At 37.5% G+C, this 23,730-nt stretch overlaps 2 protein-coding genes across 2 annotated transcripts in view; one reads left to right on the forward strand and one right to left on the reverse strand.

Annotated features, from left to right (window-relative positions):
- The window catches only part of ECHDC1 (ethylmalonyl-CoA decarboxylase 1), a 53,169-nt gene extending 29,727 nt beyond the window's left edge, over positions 1 to 23,442 (forward strand). The window contains exons 4-6 of the mRNA XM_061427342.1: positions 1,780 to 1,832; positions 6,883 to 6,963; positions 21,813 to 23,442. Of these exons, the coding sequence (XP_061283326.1) occupies positions 1,780 to 1,832; positions 6,883 to 6,963; positions 21,813 to 22,221 (543 nt within the window). The 3' untranslated portion in view covers positions 22,222 to 23,442. The remainder of the gene's footprint in view (positions 1 to 1,779; positions 1,833 to 6,882; positions 6,964 to 21,812) is intronic.
- The window catches only part of RNF146 (ring finger protein 146), a 48,187-nt gene continuing 27,533 nt past the window's right edge, over positions 3,077 to 23,730 (reverse strand). Inside the window, exon 3 of the transcript XR_009738403.1 lies at positions 3,077 to 3,097. The gene's annotated coding sequence lies outside the window, so the exon portion shown is untranslated. The remainder of the gene's footprint in view (positions 3,098 to 23,730) is intronic.

Raw genomic sequence — 23,730 nt, forward strand, 5'->3', positions numbered from 1 at the left:
ACATTCTACTGATCATGTTCCCTATCTTTATCTTGTATAGATGATGTGACTAATAATAAATCTAAACACAATGTATACAATCTATAAATTCTCTAGTTAAGTTAGAAAAAGGAAAATACTACAGAAACACAAAAGGAAAAAGTTGTTACTCTGGGATTTAGAAAATCTTGTTGAAAAAATGTTTGATTCAGGCATTCCTTGAAATAGGTAGAGACAAGGACCAGCTGTTCCAAATAGTGGGAATGACGTGAGCCAAGACATAGAACAACAATAAATGTAAGGTGTTAAAGGAATAGCAAATAGCTTGTTGCAGAAGAAGTTAGGATGCTTTACTGAAGGGTACAGTAGTCAATAAAGTTGGTAAAATAGTTTGGGATCAATCCTTCCCAAGGAATTCTGACCTTATTTTATTGGTGATATGAAATTATCCTGTAAGAAGGTTTTTCAGGCAGGATGCAAGATACATTACAGAGGAAAGAGAAATTAAATACAGAGAGGCCAGTTAGGAAACAAGGCTGTTACAATAATCTAACCATGAGTAACACAAGTTCAAACTTGTGAAAATAGAAGACAAAGGGATTTAAATTAGAAATATTTGAAAAGAAGGATTGAGGGGACATGCTTGGTAACTCAGCAAACACAAGAAAACTGAAATGGAGGAGTTAAAGATAATGCCAAGAATTCTGAACCTCTTGGACTAGAGAAACCGTTCCTGTTAATTCAGAACTCTGTGATCTATTACAAAGCATCTAGGTACATTTTCATCTTTCTAACCATTCTTTAAATCAAATGGAACAAGTCTTTAAAATTTTTCGTTCCTTCCTTATTGTGTAAGAAAACTGAAGTTCATTGTTATGACTTGCTCAAGTTTATGTTTTTATTATGTGGTGATACTCGTGTTAAAAGTAAGCTTTTTCATAACTAGTTGGTTTTGTCATGCCAAATTTGAAATGTTGGCAGAATGTGAAATTTCTTAGCAGGTTTTGGGACTCTTAAAGGAAACACTAGTTGAAGCAATGGGAATGGATGACACTTCCAAGGAAGAAATTATAGGTAAGGTAGAGAAAGAGAATCATGGATTGGATTTTTGGTAACATGTATTTAGCTGAATAAAAAAGAGACAAGAAAACTAGAATATAGTAATCAAAGAAATAGGAAGAGAATTGGGAGTTGAAGTGTCGCTAGAAACGGAGACTATCAAAATGAAAAAATTGATCAAAGGAAGATGCTACGTATGTTATGGGGATACAGAAGGAGATGAGAATAAGGAAAAGCTATTTAATTTAACAAATAGGAGATTATTAGAAACCTTTGAGGAAAGTTTTTTGAGAGAAGGCTGAAGACCCCATTATACTTGGTTTAAGAAAGTATATGAGGGTAAAAAGAAGAGGCAATGAGTTTACACTACTATTAAGAAATTTGTTTTTTATATGTTTATATTCATAGGGGATCAGAGTTTGGGATAATAGGTGGGTATGTCTTATGCCTTGTCCTTCCAAATTACCCTGAGTAGATCTCTACACTTTTCTGAGACCTGACTCTTACACCTAAGTCCATGGTAATACCTCATACAAAGCTGAATTCAAAAAACCCTTGAAGATCAACACAATAAATACACTATAATTTGCATTTCAGACAGCTTCAAAGAGTTTTTAAATGAAAACCTCATTTTAAAAATTTCATTATTTTTGGCTCTACTTTCTAAATCCTAAAAGTGTTTTTCTTTTTAAATTTCTTATGTAAAACATTTACATTGTATCTTTGTGTTTATTCTTAAAGGATGGAATGGCCGTATGCATGTTCATGCAAAACACCTTAACACGATTTATGAGGTAATGTATCTTTGTTTTTAAAACATGATTTCTATGCTTTCTTCTCTGTAACCACCCTCTGTGTTTTTTCAGTCTTCTAACTTTATTGAGGCTTTCCGTGGCTAAGTCAAAGATCTCTCTTGGTAAATGTCACATGGTACTTGAAAATACATGGGTTATTTTCAAATATCTTTTGATACTGATTTTTAGCATCATTCCACAGTGGTAAGAGAACAGACTCTGATTTCGATACCTTTAGACCATGAAATTTTTGCATCTTGTTTTATGTCCCTGGATATGTTCCAGGGCCTCCTAGTTTATAGTCTATGAGAACTTGAATAGAATTTGTATCCTCCTATTGTATGAAAATTGTATAAATCTTAATTATGTTGAATTGGTTCATGGTACCTTTCAGGTCTACTGTATCCTTCTACTTTTTTGTATGTTCAGTCCATTAATTTTTGAGAGTTTGATATTGAAACTCCAACTAAAAATCTTTATTAAAAAAATAATTGTAATATATAGTGGAACTGTATGTAACTTTGTTCTGTATTTTCCAAGTCTCCTATAAATGTGTTATATTTTCATAATTTAAAAAATAAAAAAGGCAATAATTAAAAAAAGAACACAATTTCTAAAAAAAACCCAAATAACTCTTTATTAGTCTATGCTTTGCACTAGTTAAAAAATAGTCACTGATACTCTATTCATATTTAGAATATATGAATCCAATATTCATATATTCTGGTTCATATTTATTCTAATGATGAACTGTTTATTTTTGCCATCAAGGACAGTCATATAATTAGGTGTTAGTGAAGTACATACAAATATTTAAAAAATAAGAGCCTTGAGAGGTAAAAAGAGTTTAAGACTTAGCTCTTTTCCCTAAAGAGTTTGTATTTAGTTATAAGCTGGCTATATTTAAGTATAGTTAAATACTGATACTAGAGCAGAAAAGATGCATAAAGATAACCTAATATTCAAAATTAGTAGAATGTATAGGAGAAGGCAATGGCACCCCACTCCAGTACTCTTGCCTGGAAGATCCCATGGATGGAGGAGCCTGTTAGGCTGCAGTCCATGGGGTCGCGAAGAGTCGTACCGGACTGCGCGATTTCACTTTCATTTTTCACTTTCATGCGTTGGAGAAGGCAATGGCAACCCACTCCAGTGTTCTTGCCTGGAGAGTCCCAGGGACGGGGGTGCCTGGTGGGCTGCCGTCTATGGGGTCGCGCAGAGTTGGACACGACTGAAGCGACTTGGCAGCAGCATAGTAAAGTGGTCTGTATCCACAAGGAGAGAGAAGAAGAGTTACCAGTTGGAGAAAGCTTTTACATATGTCTGAGAAAGATGGATGCACTTTGCACCTAGAAGAGGAAGAAAAGGGAAAAAATTTGGGTCCTGTCATTATGCATTTGGGGTTACAAACTATGACATGATTGGGGTGATTAGCTTTCTACTTCCATATTCTGAATGTAAAAAAAGTTAAAATTCGGGGAAACTAAGGAAATTCATACTTGTTTAGCACACTTATTTATTGGACATGAATGTATTTTTGTTACTCTTTATATATGAGAGTCTAGAAAGAGTGATCTTCATTGTATTAGTTCCTATTCATCACATTTGACCTTTTCTTAAGTAAATCTTAGAAGTTTTTTTCTTTAGATAATCCTTTTTATTTGGAAGCAGTGTGTGTTAAGAAATGTGTAATTTCTTAAGACCTGTATCTTTTCATTTTGGTTAGACCTACAAAAAAATTTATATTTTTGAAACATTTTAAATTCACCTTTTAATACACAGTTCTGCAAAGTGTGTCTTTGCAAACATGTCTTTTCATGTCTTTGCAAACATGAAAGGTGAAGACTATTTTTACTTCAGAACCATTCTTTTATGTAGGATCAGTCTCTGGGTCATTTCAATGAGGAATGAAAAGATTTTTGGTAGGAACCTTCCATACCACATTTCTTCCTTTTTGATACAGCCTTAATTTTCCCATCTATAATTTGATATCAACAAAAATGGACTAAGACTATAGCACACCGAATAATTCCCAATTGTCAGGTGCTTAGAAATTCCAGGAGCTCTCTACAAGCTTGTTAGTCAGTCACTCAGTCATGTCTAACTGTTTGGACCCCATGAACTATACCCCACCAGGCTTCTCTGTCCATGGAATTCTCCAGGCAAGAATACTGGAGTGGGTGCCATTCCTTCTCCAGAGGATTGTCCCGACGCAGGGATCAAACCTGGGTCTGCTGCATTGCAGGCACATTCTTTACCATGTGAGCCACCAGGGAAGCCTGTATACAGGCTTACCTCGGAGATATTGCAGGTTGGGTACCACACCACCACAACAAAATGGTAGCAAAATAAAGCAAGTCACAGAATTTTTTGGTTTCCCAGTGCATATGAAAGTTAATTTATACTCTACTGTAGTCTGTTAAGTATGTGATAGCATTATGTCTTTAAAAATGTACGTATTAATTTAGAAACACTTTATTGCTGAAAAATGCCAATCATCATCTGAACCTTCAGTGAATCTTAGTCTCTTTGTTGGTGCAGGGTCAGTATTGATGGCTGCTAACTGATCAAGGTGGTAGTCACTGAAGGTTGGGGTAGCTGTGGAAATTTCTTGAAATAAGACAACAGTGAAGTTTTCAGCTTCATTTGACTCTTTCTTTCATGAACAATTTCTCTGTAACATCCAGTGCTGTTTGACAGCATTTTTACCCACAGAGGAACTTCTTTCAAAATTGGAGTCAATCCTCTCAAACCCTGTGGCAGCTTTATCAAATACGTTTATTTAATATTTAAAATCTTTTGTTGTCATGCCAATAGTCATCACAACATCTTCACCAGGAATAGATTCCATCTCAAGAAACCACTCTCTTTGCTCATCCATGAGAAGCAACTCCTCATCTGTTAAAGTTTATCATGAGATTGCAGCAAAATCAGTCACATTTTCAAGCTCCACTTCTTATTCTCTTGCTGTTTCCACCACATCTGCAGTTACTTTCTCTTTCTCTAATGTCTTGAACCCCTCAAAGTCATCCAAGAGGTTTGGAATCAGCTTCTTCCAAACTCCTGTTAATGATGTTTTGAGTTCTTCCGATTAATCACAGATGTTTTTAATAGTGTCACCAGGCTCCTCTGCCCATGGAATTTTGCAGGCAAGAATACTGGTGTTGGTTGCCATTTCTTCCTCCAGGGGATCTTCCCGACCCAGGGATTGAACTCCAGTCTCCTGGGTCTCCTGCATCACAGGCAGATTCTTCATCTGCTAAGCCATTGGAGAAGCCCCAACAGCATCTCAAATGGTGAATCCTTTCCAGAAGGTTTTCAATTTACTTTGCCCAGATCCATCAGAAGAATCACTCTCTGTGGAAGCTAAAGACTAATGAATTATATTTCTTAAATAATGAGACTTGAAAGTTAAAATTACTACTTGATCCACAGGCTGCAGAATGGATGTTGTATTAGAAGGCATGAAAAACAGCTTTTATTTCACTGTACACCTTCATTGGAGCTCTTGGGTGATCAGGTGCATTTCATTGTCAATGGGCAGTAATAGTTTGCAAGAAATCTATTTTTTCTGAGCAGTAAATCAGCAGTGGACTTAAAATATTCAGTAAACTACGTTGTAAACCAATGTGCTCACCCAGCCTTTGTTGTTCTATTTATATAACACTGAGTAGATTGAGCATAATTCTTAAGAGCCCTAGGATTTTCAGAGTGGTAAATGAGCATTTAGTTTCAACTAGTAACAGGCTGCCCCTAAAACGAGAGTTAGCCTGCCCTTTGAAGCTTTGAAGCCAGGCATTGATGTCTCTCTAGCTGTGAATGTCCTAGATGGCATCTTCTTCTAATATAAGGTTGTTTTGTCTGCGTCCTCACCTTCATGAATTATGTTAGATCTTCAGGATAACTTGCTGCAGCTGGCATCTGATCTGCATCAACACTTGCTGCCTCACCTAGCACATTTATGTTATGGAGATGACTTCTTTCCTGAATCCTCATAAACCAACCTCTGCTAGCTTCACACTTTTCTTCTATGTCTTCCACATCTCTCTCAGCCTTCATAGAACTGAAGAGAGTTAGCACCTTGCTCTGGATTAGGCTTTGGCTTAAGGAAATGTGGGTAATTTGATCTAATATCTGGACCAATAAGACTTTCTTCCTATTAGCAATAAAGTTGTTTTGCTTTCTTATCTTTCATGTGTTTACTGGAGGAGCACTTTTCATTTCTTTCAAGAACTTTTACTTTGCATTCACAACTTGGCTAACTGTTAGCCAAAGCTTAATCCAGCACAATAAGTGAAAGTGAAAGTTGCTCAGTCGTGTCCAACTCTTTGCAACCTCATGGACTATATGCAGTCCATGGATTTCTCCAGGCCAGAATACTGGAGAGGGTAGCCTTTTCCTTCTCCAGGAGATCTTCCCAACCCAGAGTTTGAACCCAGGTTTCGCACATTGCTGGCGGATTCTTTACCAGCTGAGCCACCAGGGAAGCCCAATAAAATGAAGCACAAAAAAATGAGGTGTGCTTGCATTATACAGAAGCAACTGTTTATTTGGAAGAAAGTTAATATGCCTATAGTTTAAATAATGATTTGGGGAGGTATGTTGATCAGTTTGGGGCTTCCCTGGTGGTTCAGAACAGTACAGATGGCAATGTAGGAGACCCAGGTTCGATCCCTGGATCAGGAAGTTCCCCTGAAGAAGGGAATGGCTACCCCCTCCAGCATTCTTGCCTGGAGAATTCCATGGACAGAAGCTAGCACGCTACAGTCCATGGGGTGGCACAGAGTCGGATACGACTTAGCTACTAACACCTTCACTTTGATAAGTTTGCGTAGCATTTAGTATGAATTATTATATCTTCATTATTATACTGTTTTGCTTCTCATGATTTACAGGCTAATGAGTCTACTGTACCTTGAGGTGTGCTTGTTTTTTAAACATAGATCAATAATTTTGTTTCTACTGTATTTCAAGTTTTTAAAATATTTGTAGATTAATATCAGAATTTAAAATATTAACATCCATTTGTCCTTCTTCCTTCAATATACAGACTTCCTTTAATAAGTGTTGCACTGGTTCAAGGTTGGGCATTGGGTGGAGGAGCAGAAGTTACTACAGCATGTGATTTCAGGTAGGGTAAAAATTGTATTACTCCTCACACAAATATAATTAACGTGTGAAATTTATTTCTTTGCCTGAATTATAAGTATTTAATATATTTTAAAATAGGATGATTGATGAGGAAATATTTTCTTTCTGCCAATCATATCATTAAAGTAGATAATGAGTCTAATATAACTCCATAATTACTTCATTGCTGTGCATTTCAAAAAGTTAAAATGATTTTGAAAAAAATCCATATTAACAAAGTCCCCAGGGAATGAAGCCAAGGAAATACAAGCCAAGAGTCACAAGAATTATACAAGAAAAGAATAAATACAAGCCAAGGAAATACAAGCGAAGAGTCACAAGAATTATACAAGAAAAGAATTTAAAAAAAAAAACAAAAAAAACAAAGAAATAGAATGGGGAAAGGGTCTGCTTGGGTCTTCCTCTTACTAATGACAAAAGGTTTTCTGAGACCCTGTCTCTACTGTGGTTTGTAGAAACTTTGTGGGGATTTTGAGCTGATTAGAGAATTCATTTAGAGAAAATTATTTGGTATCAATTAACCCTTTAATCCAGAGAAGGCAGTGGCACCCCACTCCAGTACTCTTGCCTGGAAAATCCCATGGAAGGAGGAGCCTGGTAGGCTGCAGACCATGGGGTCGCTAAGAGTCGGAAACGACTGAGCGACTTCACTTTCACTTTTCACTTTCATGCATTGGAGAAGGAAATGGCAACCCACTCCAGTGTTCTTGCCTGGAGAATCCCAGGGATGGCGGAGCCTGGTGGGCGGCTGTCTATGGGGTCGCACAGAGTCAGACACGACTGAAGCGACTTAGCAGTAGCAGCAGCAGCAGCAACCCTTTAATCCTAGAATTCTTTTTAGTATTGGATAGCTGTACTTTTGGAGAAGGGAATGGCAGTCCACTCCAGTGTTCTTGCCTGGAGAATTCCAGGGATGAAGAAGCCTGGCGGGCTACAGTTCGTGGGGTCACAAAGAGTCAGACAGGACTCAGTGACTAACACATGCAGCTGTACTTTATAGGAATGATACAGTTTTTGTAAGGCTTTCTGTATTTTGGTTTTGTGTGTATAAAACATAAATGTCAGTTTAATGACTTGCTACAAAATAGGAAGCTATGTAACCATCTTATAGGTCAAGAATTGAAACATTATCAGCATTCCTGAACTCCTTAAGTCATAACCCCTTCATTTCCATCTGTAAGAGAGTATTACCCGAAATTTTATAATTACTTTCTCATTATCCTTTATAGTTTTATAAGTTAACCATTCTATAACCAATATATTCTATTTATTTTCCTTTTGAACTAAATATAAATAGCATACTAATAGAAATACTATGAGGAAAGATTCAGTTAGCTAATTCCTGCAAAAGAGGTAACTTTTTAAAATTTATGACTCAGGTTTCAGTTTATAAGTTGAAATATGTCACTTTATATTCAAATAAATTGAGATTTTAAAATAGTTTGGGTGTATAAGACAAATTACAAAGATCCTAGTCTCTTTGAAAACTGTGTTAAAGTTGCTTCAGTTGTGTCTGACTCTCTGTGACCCTATGGACTGTAGCCTGCCAGGCTTCTCTGTCCGTGGGATTCTCCAGGCAAGAATACTGAAGTGGATTGCTATGCTCTACTCCAGGGGATCTTCCCGACCCAGGGATTGAACCTGTGGCTCCTATATCACACGCAGATTCTTTACCTTTGAGCCACTGCCACCTGGGGAAGTCCCTTTGAAGACTACTGCTGCTGCTAAGTCGCTTCAGTCGTGTACGAGTCTGTGCAACCCCATAGACGGCCGCCCACCAGGCTCCCCCGTCCCTGGGATTCTCCAGGCAAGAACACTGGATGGGTTGCCATTTCCTTCTCCAATGCATGAAAGTGAAAAGTGAGTGAAATCGCTCAGTCGTGTCCGACTCCTCGAGACCCCATGGACTGCAGCCTACCAGGCTCCCCCGTCCCTGGGATTTTCCAGGCAAGAGTACTGGAGTGGGGTGCCATTGCCTTTTACTTGCTAATTGGGGAGCATTCTTGTATACAACAAAAACTGGCCATTTCACACGACAGTGCCCTCTGCTGTCATCAGTGCAGATTGCATTCAGTTCAGTTGCTCAGTTGTGCTCGACTCTTTGAGACCCCATGGACTGCATGCAGCACACCAGGCTTCCTTGTCCATCACCAACTCCCGGAGCTTACTCAAACTCATGTCCATTGAGTCGGTGATGCCATCCAACCATCTCATCCTCTGTCGTCCCCTTCTCCTCCTGCCTTTGGTCTTTCCCAGCATCAGAGTCTTTTCCAAGGAGTCAGTTCTTCACATCAGGTGGCCAAAGTATTGGAGTTTCAGCTTCAGCATCAGTCCTTCCCATGAGTATTCAGGACTGATTTCCTTTAGGATGGATTGGTTTGATCTCCTTGCAGTCCAAGGGACTCACAAGTGTCTTCTCCAACACCACAGGTCAAAAGCATGAATTCTTTAATGCTCAGCTTTCTTTATGGTCCAACTCTCACATTCATACATTACTACTGGAAAAACCATAGCTTTGACTATATAGACCTAATTGCAGATTCTGTCAGGAAGCTACATTTTCATTCTATGAGGAGGAAGCAGTTATATTGGCTTTATGGACGATATGAGACTAAATAGAAAATGTGTGTGAAAGGATTAAATGCTTTTCTCACTTTACCCTGAAATAAAGGTACTTATGAAATATATCATTTAAACATATAATTATATGATATATAAGTATAAAGTATATATTTAGATATAATGTAATATATCTAAAGAATCCTAAGCTATATGTAAATATACATTATTACACTTAAAAATCCTCTACATAAAAGTAAGTGAAAATTAAAACTTTATAGATGTACTCTGGACAAAATGTACCCTCTAACACAGAATCATGTGCTCATCTTTAAGCATTTATTAGACTTTTCCTTCATCTTTTATACTCATTCCTGATCTGTGTTTGGGTGGAGTTAGGGTTTAGGACAAAAGGCAAAATCACAGAAAAAATAATTAAAGATTACTTAGTCCTTTAATACTACTAATTTACCTTTCTATGTTTTTCTGTAAATGAAGTGTCATATGTCCTAGAACCTCATAAAATATTGAGTTTTTTTGATTATGAGAAGTCTCAGGGTACTACCCTCATCAGATATATTCAGTATCATAAACTGATACAGTCACTTTTCCGTGAAGACATATTCATTTGTGGATCAATGACTTGGCTTGTATAGATCCTCATATTAAGCTGCATTCAGTAGAGTCATTCATTAAACATATATTTAGCACACATTTATGCTAGCTCGGGAAGCAACAGTTAGAACTAGACATGGAACAACAGACTGGTTCCAAATACGAAAAGGAGTACGTCAAGGCTGTATATTGTCACGCTGCTTATTGAACTTATATGCAGAGTATATCATGAGAAACGCTGGGCTGGAAGAAGCACAAGTTGGAATCAAGATTGCTGGGAGAAATACCAATAACCTCAGATGTGCAGATAACACCACCCTTATGGCAGAAAGTGAAGAGGAACTAAAAAGCCTCTTGATAAAAATGAAAGAGGAGAGTGAAAAAGTTGGCCTAAAGCTCAACATTCAGAAAATGAAGATCATGGCATCTGGTCCCATCACTTCATGGGAAATAGATGGGGAAACAGTGGAAACAGTGTCAGACTTTATTTTTGGGGGCTCCAAAATCACTGCAGATGGTGATTGCAGCCAAGAAATTAAAAGACGCTTACTCCTGGAAAGGAAAGTTATGACCAACCTAGATAGCATATTCAAAAGCAGAGACATTACTTTGCCAACAAAGGTCCATCTAGTCAAGGCTATGGTTTTTCCAGTAGTCATGTATGGATGTGAGAGTTGGACTGTGAAGAAAGCTGAGCGCCAAAGAATTGATGCTTTTGAACTGTAGTGTTGGAGAAGACTCTTGAGAGTCCCTTGGACTGCAAGGAGATCCAACCAGTCCATTCTAAAGGAGATCAGTCCTGGGTGTTCTTTGGAAGGACTGATGCAAAGAACTTTGCAGTACTTTGGCCACCTCATGCGAAGAGTTGACTCATTGGAAAAGACTCTGATGCTGGGAGGGATTGGGGGCAGGAGGAGAAGGGGACGACAGAGGATGCGATGGCTGGATGGCATCACCGACTCAATGGACATGAGTTTGAGTGAACTCCGGGAGTTGGTGATGGACAGGGAGGCCTGGCGTGCTGCAATTCATGGGGTCGCAAAGAGTCGGACACGACTGAGTGACTGAACCGAACTGAACTGACTGATGCTAGCTCAGCATTGCCATTCAAGAAAGTTGTGTGTCTTGGTTTTTCATTTAGTATTTTTAGTAATACAGTTTTATTACATTTTATAAAATTCTTGGTTCACAACTTATAAGAAGTTTTAAAAACATAGAAACTGATCCTTCACAGTAGAAGTGTGAAAAACACTCTCCTAGACTATTCAGCTCTTTTAAATGTACACACTCAATACAAGAGTTCTTAAAGGTAAAGCCTAATAGAAAGGCTTGTATAACTGAAGTACATTACTAACCACTAGTTACAAGGTAGTGATAAACCAATATAAATTACTCTAGCTGATCTTCCACCTAACTTTACCATTGTTCTGTCGGTTATTTTCTATAACAAACTGGAAATTATTTCTGGAGATGAGAGATACTTTTTTTTTGAGAAATATTTTTAATATGAATATTCCTGATAAGTGAGTGCATTACCCCACTCCCTGCCCTGAAACCCTTTAAGCACCAGCTGATAATACATGTAATGAATTAATATGTCAGAAACACTCAGGTCTACATAACATATATAGACTCTCATACTGAATTGCCTTCAGTTGAGTCATCATTTTCATGTAAAACTTGCTTAGAGAAAATGGCTTTTAAAAAACATTTTCTAAAGTTGGTAACTTAAAAATTGTCATTCCACAGTGCTCAAAAACTAGTCATTCAAACATTATGTTTCTCTTTAGTGACAAAATTGATGAGGAAATAAAAAGGTAGAACCGTGATAAAATCATCTGCTTCTAACTTTTAAATTTGTCTTGATTAAATGAAACACAAATTAAGAAAATATGTATTTGAATATTAGTTTTCTATTGCAGCCATAACAAATCACCACAAATTTATTGGCTTATAACAGCACGTGTTCATCTCACAGATATATAGGTTGGAAGTCTGGCTGGGCTGAACTGGGTTCTCTAAACCTGGTCACGCAAGGCCCAAGTCAGTAGGTTGACCGGACTGAGCTCTAAGGACTCGGGGGAGCGTGCACTTCCAGGCTCATCCTGGTTACAGCTGGCAGAATCCAGTCCCATGCACTTGTAAGACTGAGGTCTCTGTTCTTCCATCAGCATGCCAGCCAGGGGTTAGTCTTCGCTCTTGGAAGATGCCTGTATTCCTTCTCATGTTTTCCATGTGACCCCCTTCAGCAGCGGTGGATTAAGTTCCTTTCATACTTTAAATCTTTCTCACTTTTCCCTCTGCTGCATCTCTCTGACTCCAGCTGGAGAAAGTTTTCTGCTTTTAAGAGCTCGCTGGTTAGAATGAGCCCACTCAGATAATCTGGGATAATGCCTCTATTTTGAGATACACACACACACACACACACACATACACACACATAACCTTAATTAGATCTGCACAGTCCCTTTTATCATGTAAAGTAACATATGCACAGCTTCCTGGAATTAGGGCCTGGATGTCTTTGTGGGACCATTCTATCTCCATCACAAGGGCTTGTCATAGAGAATATAGTTGCCAGCTTTTTTTTTTTTGCTAACTTTTATATTCCTATTTGATCACCAATTAAAATTGGTAACTTTGTTACTCTAAGTTACCTTTGTGAACTGCATCTTTTTAAACTTGTTTAGATATACCAAATTGGTAAAGGTTCATTGATACAAAAATTACTTAATGTGTTGTTATATTATAGTTTCTTAGATTGGTTTCAAGCTCAAGATTCTAGAGTGTGCTTTAGGAGGTACTTAGAACACTCATTCCTTGATTCCCCTTGTCTTATGCCCTATCATTCAACAAAAGGAAGGGGGTGTGAGAGGGAAGGGGAAAGGAAGGAAAATCTCTCAGAAATATCCTAGAAAATAGAAAATTACAAACTCAAACTGCTTGAGTTTTCAGCATCAACTTTTGGCAGTCAGAAACATGTCAACAGTTTAATTCAGTTTTTGCTACTTAATTTGGTATAAGAGAGAAATTGGAATTGTGCTTTTGGTTTGAATTTACAGTCAGCTCTCTGTATCTGTGGGTTCCAAATTCAAGATTTCAACCAAGGATTGAAAATACTCTGGAAAAAAATTCCAGAAAATTTCAAAACGCAAAACTTGAATTTGCCATGTGCTTGCAACTACTGATGTTACTTTTACACTGAATTAGGTACAAGTAATCTGAAAGAAAAGTGAAAGTGAAGTCGCTCAGTCGTGTCAGACTCTTTGCAACCCCATGGACGGTAGCCTACCAGGCTCTGCCGTCTATGGGATTTTCCAGGCAAGAATACTGGAGTGGGCTGCCATTTCCTTCTCCAGGGGCTCTTCCCAAACCAGGGATCAAACCTGGGTCTCCTGCATTGCAGACAAACGCTTTACTGTCTGAGCCACCAGGGAAGCCCTGGTGGGTAATCTAGAGGGATTTAAACTATATGGGAGGATGTGTACAGGTTATATAAAAATACTACACCAATTTATATAAGGAAATTAAGCATCTGAGGATTTGGTATCTGTGAGGGATCCTGGCACCAGTTGTGGAATGGACAAAGACTCCCTGCACCATATTATAATGTAACTTCACCAATTTTTAACATTTTGCTGTTCTGTTTTTCACCTCTTATGTGTGTGTGTATATGTATGTTTTATATATATACACACACATATATATGTAAAATGATTTTTTATGAGAAATTTGAGAGTAAGTTGCAAACATCTTACCCTTTTACTCCTTTATACACACACACACACACACACACACACACACACACACACACAAATATATATTCTTCTTTTAAGAACTAGTTGTTCAGTTGCTCAGTTGTGTCTGACTCTTTGCGACCCCATGGATTGCAGCATGCCAGGCTTCCCTGTCCATCACCAACTCCCGGAGTTTGCTCAAACTCATGTCCATTGAGTTAGTGATGCCATTCAGCCATCTCATCCTCTGTCTTCCCCTTCTCCTCCTGCCCTCAGTCTTTCCCAGCATCAGGGTCTTTTCCAATGAGTCGGCTCTTCACATCAGGTGGCCAAAGGATTGGAGCTTCAGCTTCAGCATCAGTCCTTCCGATGAATATTCACGGCTGATTTCCTTTAGGGCTGACTGGTTGTCCCCTTGCAGTCCAAAGGACTCTCAAGAGTCTTCTCCAGCACCATAGTTCAAAAGCATCAATTCTTCAGCGCTCAGCCTTTTTTATGGTCCAACTCTCACATCCATACATGACCACTGGAAAAACCATAGCTTTGACCTGATGGACCTTTGTCAGCAAGAGTCCATATAGTAACTGACTATACTGTAATGAAGAACTAGAGTGTTCTTTATATAACCACAGCACACAGTTGTCAAATGCAAGAAATTTAACATTGATGCCATACTTTATCTAATATACTATCCATATTGTAATTGTGTCAGTTTGGCAGTGATGTCCTTTATAGCACTCCTGACATTCCCTCTACTGCAGGGTCGTGCACTGCACTTAGTTGGCAGAGCTCTTCATGTTCAGAACTGAGATAATGCTTATAAGCCACTAAGTTCGTGTGATAACATCAATAGAAAGTAACACAGATAATGATACTTTAAAAATGTTTATTGTGCTTTCTATTGTAAAAGGATATTTTGTGCATTCTGGGGAATATGAATCACCTGAGGATTTTGTTGAAATGCAGTTCTGATTTCATCTCAGGGGTGAAGCCTGAGTTGATGCTGATATTACTGGTTCACAGACCACTCATTGAATAGCAACGTTCTAGATTACTTTGTGTGTTGGTCATTCAGTCGTGTCCAACTCTTTGTGATCCCATGGACTATAGCCCGCCAGGCTCCTCTGTCCGTGGGATTCTCCAGGCAAGAATGCTGGAGTGGGTAGCCATTCCCCTCTCCAGGAGATCTTTCCGACCCAGGGATCAAACCTGGGTCTCCCACACTGCAGGCATATTCTTTACCATATGAGCCACCAGGGAAGATTGTTTTGAAAATACTTACTTTGAACATATTGTAAATATTATAATAATAAAATATACCTTACTGTATATTAAATTTTAAGAATATAGAGTTAGCTATAGCATAAAAATTAAAGTTGCAGCCAAAGGTAATTAGCAGTAGCACTGCAGTGTGCTTTCTTCATATCTTTTTAAAATAGACATAATTTTCTGTTTTTAAAAAATTAGGATCATATGACCTATATTTTATATTTAATGACAGTGTTCCCATATCACTTGTGTACTTGAAAAATATGAATTTAAAATTTTTTAAAATATCCCATCAGTTTGGATGTACTAAAATATCCTCTTTTGGCTGTTTCTAATTTTCCTCTATCATGATTAATGCTGTGATAACTGCCTTATATGTAAGGCTTTGTCATTTTGGATTATTTTCTTTGATTTATTCTATAAATCCTAACACTTACTAAGTATTTCAGGTACTTAGTCAAAGAATGTGAACATGTTTGAAAGTTTGGATATATAGTGCCAAGTTACCCTCCAGGAAAGATTCTGCTAGTTTATGCTACGACCAGCAGTATATGAGTGTCTATTTGAGAGCATCCTTTTTACTATAAGTATTACTCTTTTAAAAGCTCTCTTCTAACTTTAATAATCAAAAATTAAATTTTATTTTGTGTTTTTTAAAGTTTTGGTGAGGCATAAATTTTCATATATTCATTGATGTGTATCTGTGTGAATTGTGTGCATTTTCTTTTTGTTTTTCTTTGGAGTATCTTAAGATTTTGCTGTTTATACACTGGATGAAAAACACATTTTTATTCCGTCATCTCCCTAGAGGAATAAAATTCTCAATTATGCAATTTAGAGCCTGTTATTTAATTTGTTTTCAATCTTGAACATTGATTTTACGAATATAAATAACTCTCAGCCAAAGGTATTAGCATTTCCAGCTGCTACCTTTTAGTTCAAAGTATATTACAAAGAAAGGGAGCTGTAAACAGGCTTGTCCCAAGGGAGCTACTGTACATAGCCCTTTTCTTAAAATACTAACCTAATAAGTCAAACATGAAATACAACATAATATTCATACTTGCACAAATGTGCACACAAACACACACACACCCCCCAACCAACACATCCCAGAGTCATTAAAAAGCAAACTCCATTTTTGCTGTGGCAGTGCCTGTATTCTGAATATGAGATGTCCAGCTCAGGAAGCAGTCACATTTCCTGTGCATGTTGCTTTTTCTGTAGTTATCACTGTTTTATGTGAAAAGTCTTACTTCAGAGCCTGTGGTATCAAGAACATCCCCTTCTCTGAGCATGCTAGGATTACAACTGAATACTAAAATCAGACTTTATACTCCCCAAACATTCTCCTGTCTGTTGCTCTCTCACTGTACCACCACCATCACACACAAATGCGCCCACGCACAAATAGAAAAAAACTTCATTCAACCACATACTTCTTACTCAAGCAGTCTCTTTACATAAAGTACATGGAGCCTCATGAGACCAGTCAGCTAAGAGCAGGAAATCAGAAAGGTGAGATAAGGGGAGGATCTTTGAGATCTTTCCCTCTCTTTCCTGTAATTTGCCTGTGATGTGATAGACAACAGGAGGAAGAAAATGCCAGGAAGGTACGCACAAAAATAAATAAGTGTCTGTGTTCAAGGCATGATTCTAAAAAGTATTGTTTGTGGTCAGAGATGTTGCTGCTTATGTACTGTATTTCTCACGTCACTACAGTTTGCTTTGTTGTATTTGGTTTGTTCTTAATGTCATGTAAACGACCAGCAATTTCTGACCCTAAAAGTTTATTTAAATCAATGATTCCGGACTTTAAATTTATGATATCATGTGATTTAATTTTATAACAGGACTGCTGTCTTTAAAATTTTAAATATTTATGCTTTTACTTATATTGCACAATATTCCTTAAGTTAGTCTTAGGTGTATGTCTATTTCTATGTTTTTAAAAAAAAATCAACTTGGAATCTTCCACTTCAGTCATATCTATAACGGAACACAGTATTATTTCTACCTTTATTTGGAAATTAAGAATTGTATATAGTTTGTAGTCTCCGTTAACAGATATTGAGGAAAGATAGTGTATCATTCAGAGAAGGCGATGGCACCCCACTCCAGTACTCTTGCCTGGAAAATCCCATGGATGGAGGAGCCTGGTGGGCTGCAGTCCATGGGGTCGAAGAGTGGGATAAGACTGAGCGACTTCACTTTCACTTTCCACTTTCATGCATTGGAGAAGGAAATGGCAACCCACTCCAGTGTTCTTGCCTGGAGAATCCCAGGGACGGGGGAGCCTGGTGGACTGCTGTCTATGGGGTCGCACAGAGTCAGACACGACTGAAGTGACTTAGTAGCAGCAGCAGCAGTGTATCATTATTTGCTGGGCTTCCAGTGCAAGTATAGCTCTTTTACATTTCAATACTTTAGGGATTGAATGACTTTAGTCCAGCAAAAAACTTTATAATGCCATTCTAGCAGAAACACTGCTATTATTTGTAGTGACTTACCTGTTAAGGCAACCAACTTGATAATAATGAAAGCTAGTACACAGAGAATGTAATACGTGTACTGTGAGGCTATAAAATACATAGTTTTTATATACCAAATAAAAGTATAAATAATACTGTGTTCTATAGATGTGGCAGAGGCAGAAAATTTCACACTTTTTTTTTTTTTTTTGATGTGGACCATTTTTAAAGTCTTTATTGAATTGGTTACAATATTGCTTTTGTTTTATATTTTGATTTCTTGGCCAGGAGGCATGTTAGAATCTTAGCTCCCTAATGAGGGATCAAAGCCACATACCCTGCACTGAAAGGTGAAGTCTTAACCACTGAACTGCCAGGGAAGTCCCACACTGATTTTTTTTAAAATATATGTATAAGCAAGTTCCTCTAGGATTAACAGAATTGTGGTGTATATATGTCCTAAGTAACTTTCATATATTAACTCATTTATTGTAGTACTCATAGAAATTCTAAGGCATAAATATTATCTTTATATCTATTTGCTGGACAAGCATACAGAGGCCCAGGGATGTTAAATAATCTACTCTTGCTCCTCTTTATACCATTGAGTCTTTGGTCTCTGCTGTGTTTTACAAGGTGTAAAATGCAGCCGGTCTAGTGGTCAGGCCTGGTAGTCTGGCTTAAGTTATATTCTTCCCCAGTGCAGTTATCTATTTGTTTCTCATTTCTTTGCCATTTAGTTCATGAAAAGTACCTTTCTTTAATAATAAACATTTTTAACACTTAAAAAAAATAACTTTTGGGAAAAAGTTTCCTATTTTAATACAATTTGGTAATTGTTTTTCTTGAATAAGTTTGTTCAAAGTCCTGAAACTTATAGCTCAACTCATCAGAAATTAGTAGCACAATGAACAGTCTTTTCAGGTATCAACATTGACTTTGCAACACCTGTCAAAAGATACTCTCTTCCAAGTTATGGTTAGTTTTTCCTGATGTATCCATACCACAACACCAGGTATATCCAGGTTAGATTAATTTCCTCATCACCCCTCTCAGTGGGTGTCACAGGAGATTTTCAACCTTGCCAACGATAATGACACTAACAGTCAGAGGATACTTATAATTCTACTTGTCAAAATTCTAAGAGAGTTAATATGGTTTAATGAGTCTGCTATAGGGCTTCAGAATCTTAAGATTTGGGTCTTCCAGTTTTCTACATAGATTAATAGATTATCACTTGCAGGAAACTACATTATACATGGTGCCAGATAACTGCATCTAAACTAGCAGGAATTCGTGTATAATCTTGTAAGGGCTCTTAGGAAGAAGTTTCTAATTTTGGATACATCTTGTTGATGGGACATTTTCTTCATAAATTCTGATTATCACCATTGAAAATTTTATATTTAAACTTGAACTTTTAGATTAATAAAGAGTCTTGTGAAGGGTTATCATCTAAATGTCCCATATTTCTCTCATTGTTAAACTACTTTGTGTTCGTCACTAATAAAATTTTTGGTCTTATTTTCTAATGTAATATGCACTTCAGTTCACAAGTACACCCTAGGCATGACGTATAAAGAATGGATGTCAGAGTTTGATGACAACAGGTATTTATACAAGGACAGCCTCAGGATTTGTTAGCGTTCTTTACAAGTGATACCTCACCTTATAAAACGTGGCAAAAGGAAAACAACCAGTATAAAGATGATGTTATTCTTCAGGAGAAGTGAAGTCGCTCAGTCGTGTCCGACTCTTTGCGACCATGGACTATAGCCTACCAAGCTCCTCTGTCCATGGGATTTCCAGGCAAGAGTACTGGAGTGTATTGCCATTTCCTTCTCCAGGGGATCTTCCTGACCCAGGGATCAAACCCGGGTCTCCCACATTGTGGGCAGATGCTTAACCATCTGAGCCACCAGGGAAGTGGCTTTAGAAGGCATTCTTTACAAGCAATTCCAAATATATATATGTTTTATACATAATAACTTTTGTTGTCGTAAGTTCATCTGCATTAGCCCAACATCTAGGACTTTAACCAGCTTTTATGTTCAGATGATTTTAAGTGAATTTTTTCCTGACATAGTCCTTCTTTGTATTGTAGACATAGCTCTGAGCCATCAATGTCAGTTCCAGGGCATAATTAGGAATTGTGACAATTTTATCTGTGAAAAGCTTTATAGGATTTTCAACATTAATAATATTATTTCCCAGTTATTAGACATTACTGTAATTTCTACTTTCTTTTGACCTTGATTTCTGTTTAACGAAGCTGTTCTTCCCTCACAATTTGGGGCTAGTTCAGATTCTTAAGACACTTGGTTCCTTCTTCCTCCCATTTGAAAATTATTTATTGAAAACTACTACTTTCATGGCTGTTTGCTTCTAAAAACAGTGGTCCATAATTGAGGCAGATTTTCCCTCATAGGAATTCACAGCTGCCAAGAACGTCCTCTTTCCCAGTGGGTTAGTAAATAGGCTTTTGTGAGAATTCTCTATTGGAATATTTCTCTTGATTAAAGGATCAGAGACTGAGAGTCTGTTGTTCTTGGTGCTGAAAGAACCAACCACCTGCAGCTGGGCATTGAACACTTGGGAAATGCAGAACTAACTTAGTCTTCATTTTTGTAATGAGTAGCTTGAAAGCAATAATTTTTCTTAAAAAATTAAAATTCAGACATGACCTTTAAACCAAATTAGATTTTAATAGTGAATGCATAGAGGCATGCAGTCAAAATACTGATAGGCTGCATTCCCCAAACACTGTGGCTTTATGCAGCCTATTAATAACAGCATACACATATTTAACTGGTAAATGATTGCTGTGCCTACTAGTCTCCTTGTTTATTCCCTTTTATTGTTCCACTTGATTAATCATCCTGTACATAAAAGTCCCAATATTTGGGGAAAATGAATCCCTGCTGTAGGAAATCATCCCTCTCAAGTCCAACCCAAGCCACTGTCAGCTTTCTTACTAGCATCCCCGCTTCCACTCTCCCCTAGTTACCTATTGTATGTAGTGGGAGGTTTAGAGCATGCGTGGGGAAGCTAACTTGCTTGGATTTAAAATTCTGTCCCTGCTATAGCTGCATGGCCTTGGGTGTGCTATTTATTTCATCTGTTGCCTCTGTTTCCGTCTGCAAAATGAGCATATTACTATACCTCCAGGGTTGTTCCGAGGATGTTAACATAGAGTTCCTTAAATAGTTGGTGTGCTATTAAATGCTAAATAGGCAACTCTTACAAAATAAATCAGATACTACTCCTTTGGACGGTCTCCTCCTAAAGAGCCTCACACTTAAAAAATAAAATCTGACCTCCTATCCAAGTGCCTATAAGCTCGCTCTGATCTCATCCCCCATTTCTGTTTGCTGTATTCCTGCTACATAAGCCTGGTCCCCAGAGATACTAAGCAGTTCTGCTTCAAGGCCTTTGCACTTGTAATTGCCTCTTCCTGGAATTCCCTTCCAGAATTTTGCATTGCTCACTCACTTGGGTAGTTGCTCAAAAATTCAGAGGCCTTTTCCATATAAGATGGCACACACCCAACACATGTATCCTCATACTCTAGTCCCTTGCCCCGTTTTCTTTGTAGCATGTAGCACCACTGACATCATATTGTTGTTCAGTGTCTTTCTCTCCTAACAGGAATGTAAACTGAGCAGATTTTATTTTGGTTATTCCTGTAGTCCTGCATCGAGACCACCTGGCATTGATAGAGCTTAGTAAATACTTGTGGGAAGAGTGGAGCTAAAAAACAAGTCCCAAGTTAGAAAACAGTATTTTTACCCTAAGGACTAATGACTTGAACTTATTATAATTTTTTTTTATAGTATGCACCTAACATTTTCTACTCCCATATATTCACTTTAATCCAGGTTTTCTCATTAGGCTACCACTTACTTTAGATTGGGTTTTCAGAATAAACGTCAAGATTAGATTCATATATGCAAAGTAAAAGATAACACAAGATTGGTGACCTTGTTTTCAGACAGAAGCACTAAATGCCATGTAGTAAATTGAATTCTATACTTAGCCAGGTTTTTTGAACATTATTTTTAATGACACAGCTACCTATAAAGACCTATGAGATTTCAGGTCAGATTATGAATAGGTAGTACTTTGTGACTAAAGCATACATACTTTAAATTAGTTTTTTTTTTCTTTTTTTTTTGCAGGTTAATGACTACAGAGAGTGAGATCAGATTTGTCCACAAGGAGATGGGCATAATACCAAGCTGGGGCGGTGCCACCCGGCTGGTTGAGATCATCGGCGGTAGACAAGCTCTCAAAGTATTAAGTGGGGCCCTTAAGCTGGATTCAGAAAAAGCATTAAATATAGGAATGGTGGACGACATCTTGCCGTCTTCAGATGAAACCGAATGTCTCAAAGAAGCACAAGAGTGGCTACAGCAGTTTATCAAAGGGCCACCAGAAGTAATCAGAGCTTTGAAAAAATCTGTTTCTTCATGCAAAGAGCTTTGTTTAGAGGAGGCATTACAGAGAGAGAGAGATATTCTAGGAACAGTTTGGGGTGGACCAGCAAATTTAGAGGCTGTTGCTAGGAAGGGAAAGTTTAATAAATAATTTTTAAAAATACATCAGATCAGATCAGATCAGATCAGTCGCTCAGTTGTGTCCGACTCTTTGAGACCCCGTGAATCGCAGCACGCCAGGCCTCCCTGTCCATCACCAACTCCTGGAGTTCACTGAGACTCACGCCCATCGAGTCAGTGATGCCATCCAGCCATCTCATCCTCTGTCGTCCCCTTCTCCTCCTGCCCCCAATCCCTCCCAGCATCAGAGTCTTTTCCAATGAGTCAACGCGCAAGTTAAAACCCCAATGATTAATATGGATAAAAGTTGAATGATACCAAATATGAATATCAAAACTACTTAGAAGGTAGTATTAGTATTTGTAGTATACCAGCTGTTTGACTACTTGAACTCAGTTGGCCTAGTTTTCAGTTTATTCAGGTAGTTGCTAAGTAATTCTGAAGCTCTAACTAAAATACACAACACTTTGGGCTTAAACATAATCATTAATTCCCAGATTCCCATGATAGTTATTAGGCTATACCCAAAGACTAGTTTTTGAAAGGAAAAACTACACAAAACCTATTCCTGGTGTTCTCAAAAAGTCTTGTCTTGTCTTAACCTGGAAATAACTTACAAAAATAACGTAATGAAGCTAAGAGAACAAAATTGTAAAGGGGTCAGGGGACAGGAAGATACGCAAAGTTATGATTCGTCCTTTTCTTCCCCTCCATGCAGCTGCATTAAAGAAGTCATGGACTGGCCCTTCTTTTAAGGATGCTCCTCACCCCACCCTTCTACGTATTTGGACCTTATTTGATGTTTCAAATAATTACTAATTTCTATTTTTGGTTATCTATGAAACAATGATGGCCACCATACAAAAAGTCTGTTGATTCTACAAAATTGGCCAGTTGATTTGTATGCACCAGAATTTCCAAGCTAGCAATTACTATAGTTTATGTAGTAATCAAATTTTCTTTGATCAGAGACTCATGAAGCATTGTGTTACACATGAATCAGATTTCTTTTTTTCCTAAGAAGTAGCCATCTTCTTTTATAACTAGCTATATTTAAAAGTAAATTTAATAATAATGGATGACAAACTTTTATGATCTTAGTAATACAGACTTAAAAAAAAAACTAAGTCAATTAAGTCCTAATCTAAGAGGTAAAAGGTGATTTTATTAATGCCAGTTTATACTTGCCATTGTAACATTCAATTCACATTTGATAAATTGTATTAAAGACAACTTGCATATGCTTCATCAACATGATCCTGCTGTTTTGATTTAGGAAAATACAGAAGATAAACTCATGTTACTTTTTTGCAGAATCAAATTCTGGATTACCAAGTTAACCCAACATTTCCAACCTTGCTGTAGATTCTACATTTTGTGTTGAGTGAGTTTGTGTCTACTAATGCTATTTAGAAATAAACCTATCATTTAATTCATGTAAGTGCTAGCCATTAATGAAGACTGGCAAGGAAAACCCAGTATATACATAGCCTCTACTATCAAGTTATTTAAGACAGGCTTTAGGTTTATTTCCACACAT

This window comes from Bos javanicus, chromosome 9, assembly GCF_032452875.1.
Source record: "Bos javanicus breed banteng chromosome 9, ARS-OSU_banteng_1.0, whole genome shotgun sequence".
Classification (NCBI taxonomy): domain Eukaryota; kingdom Metazoa; phylum Chordata; class Mammalia; order Artiodactyla; family Bovidae; genus Bos; species Bos javanicus.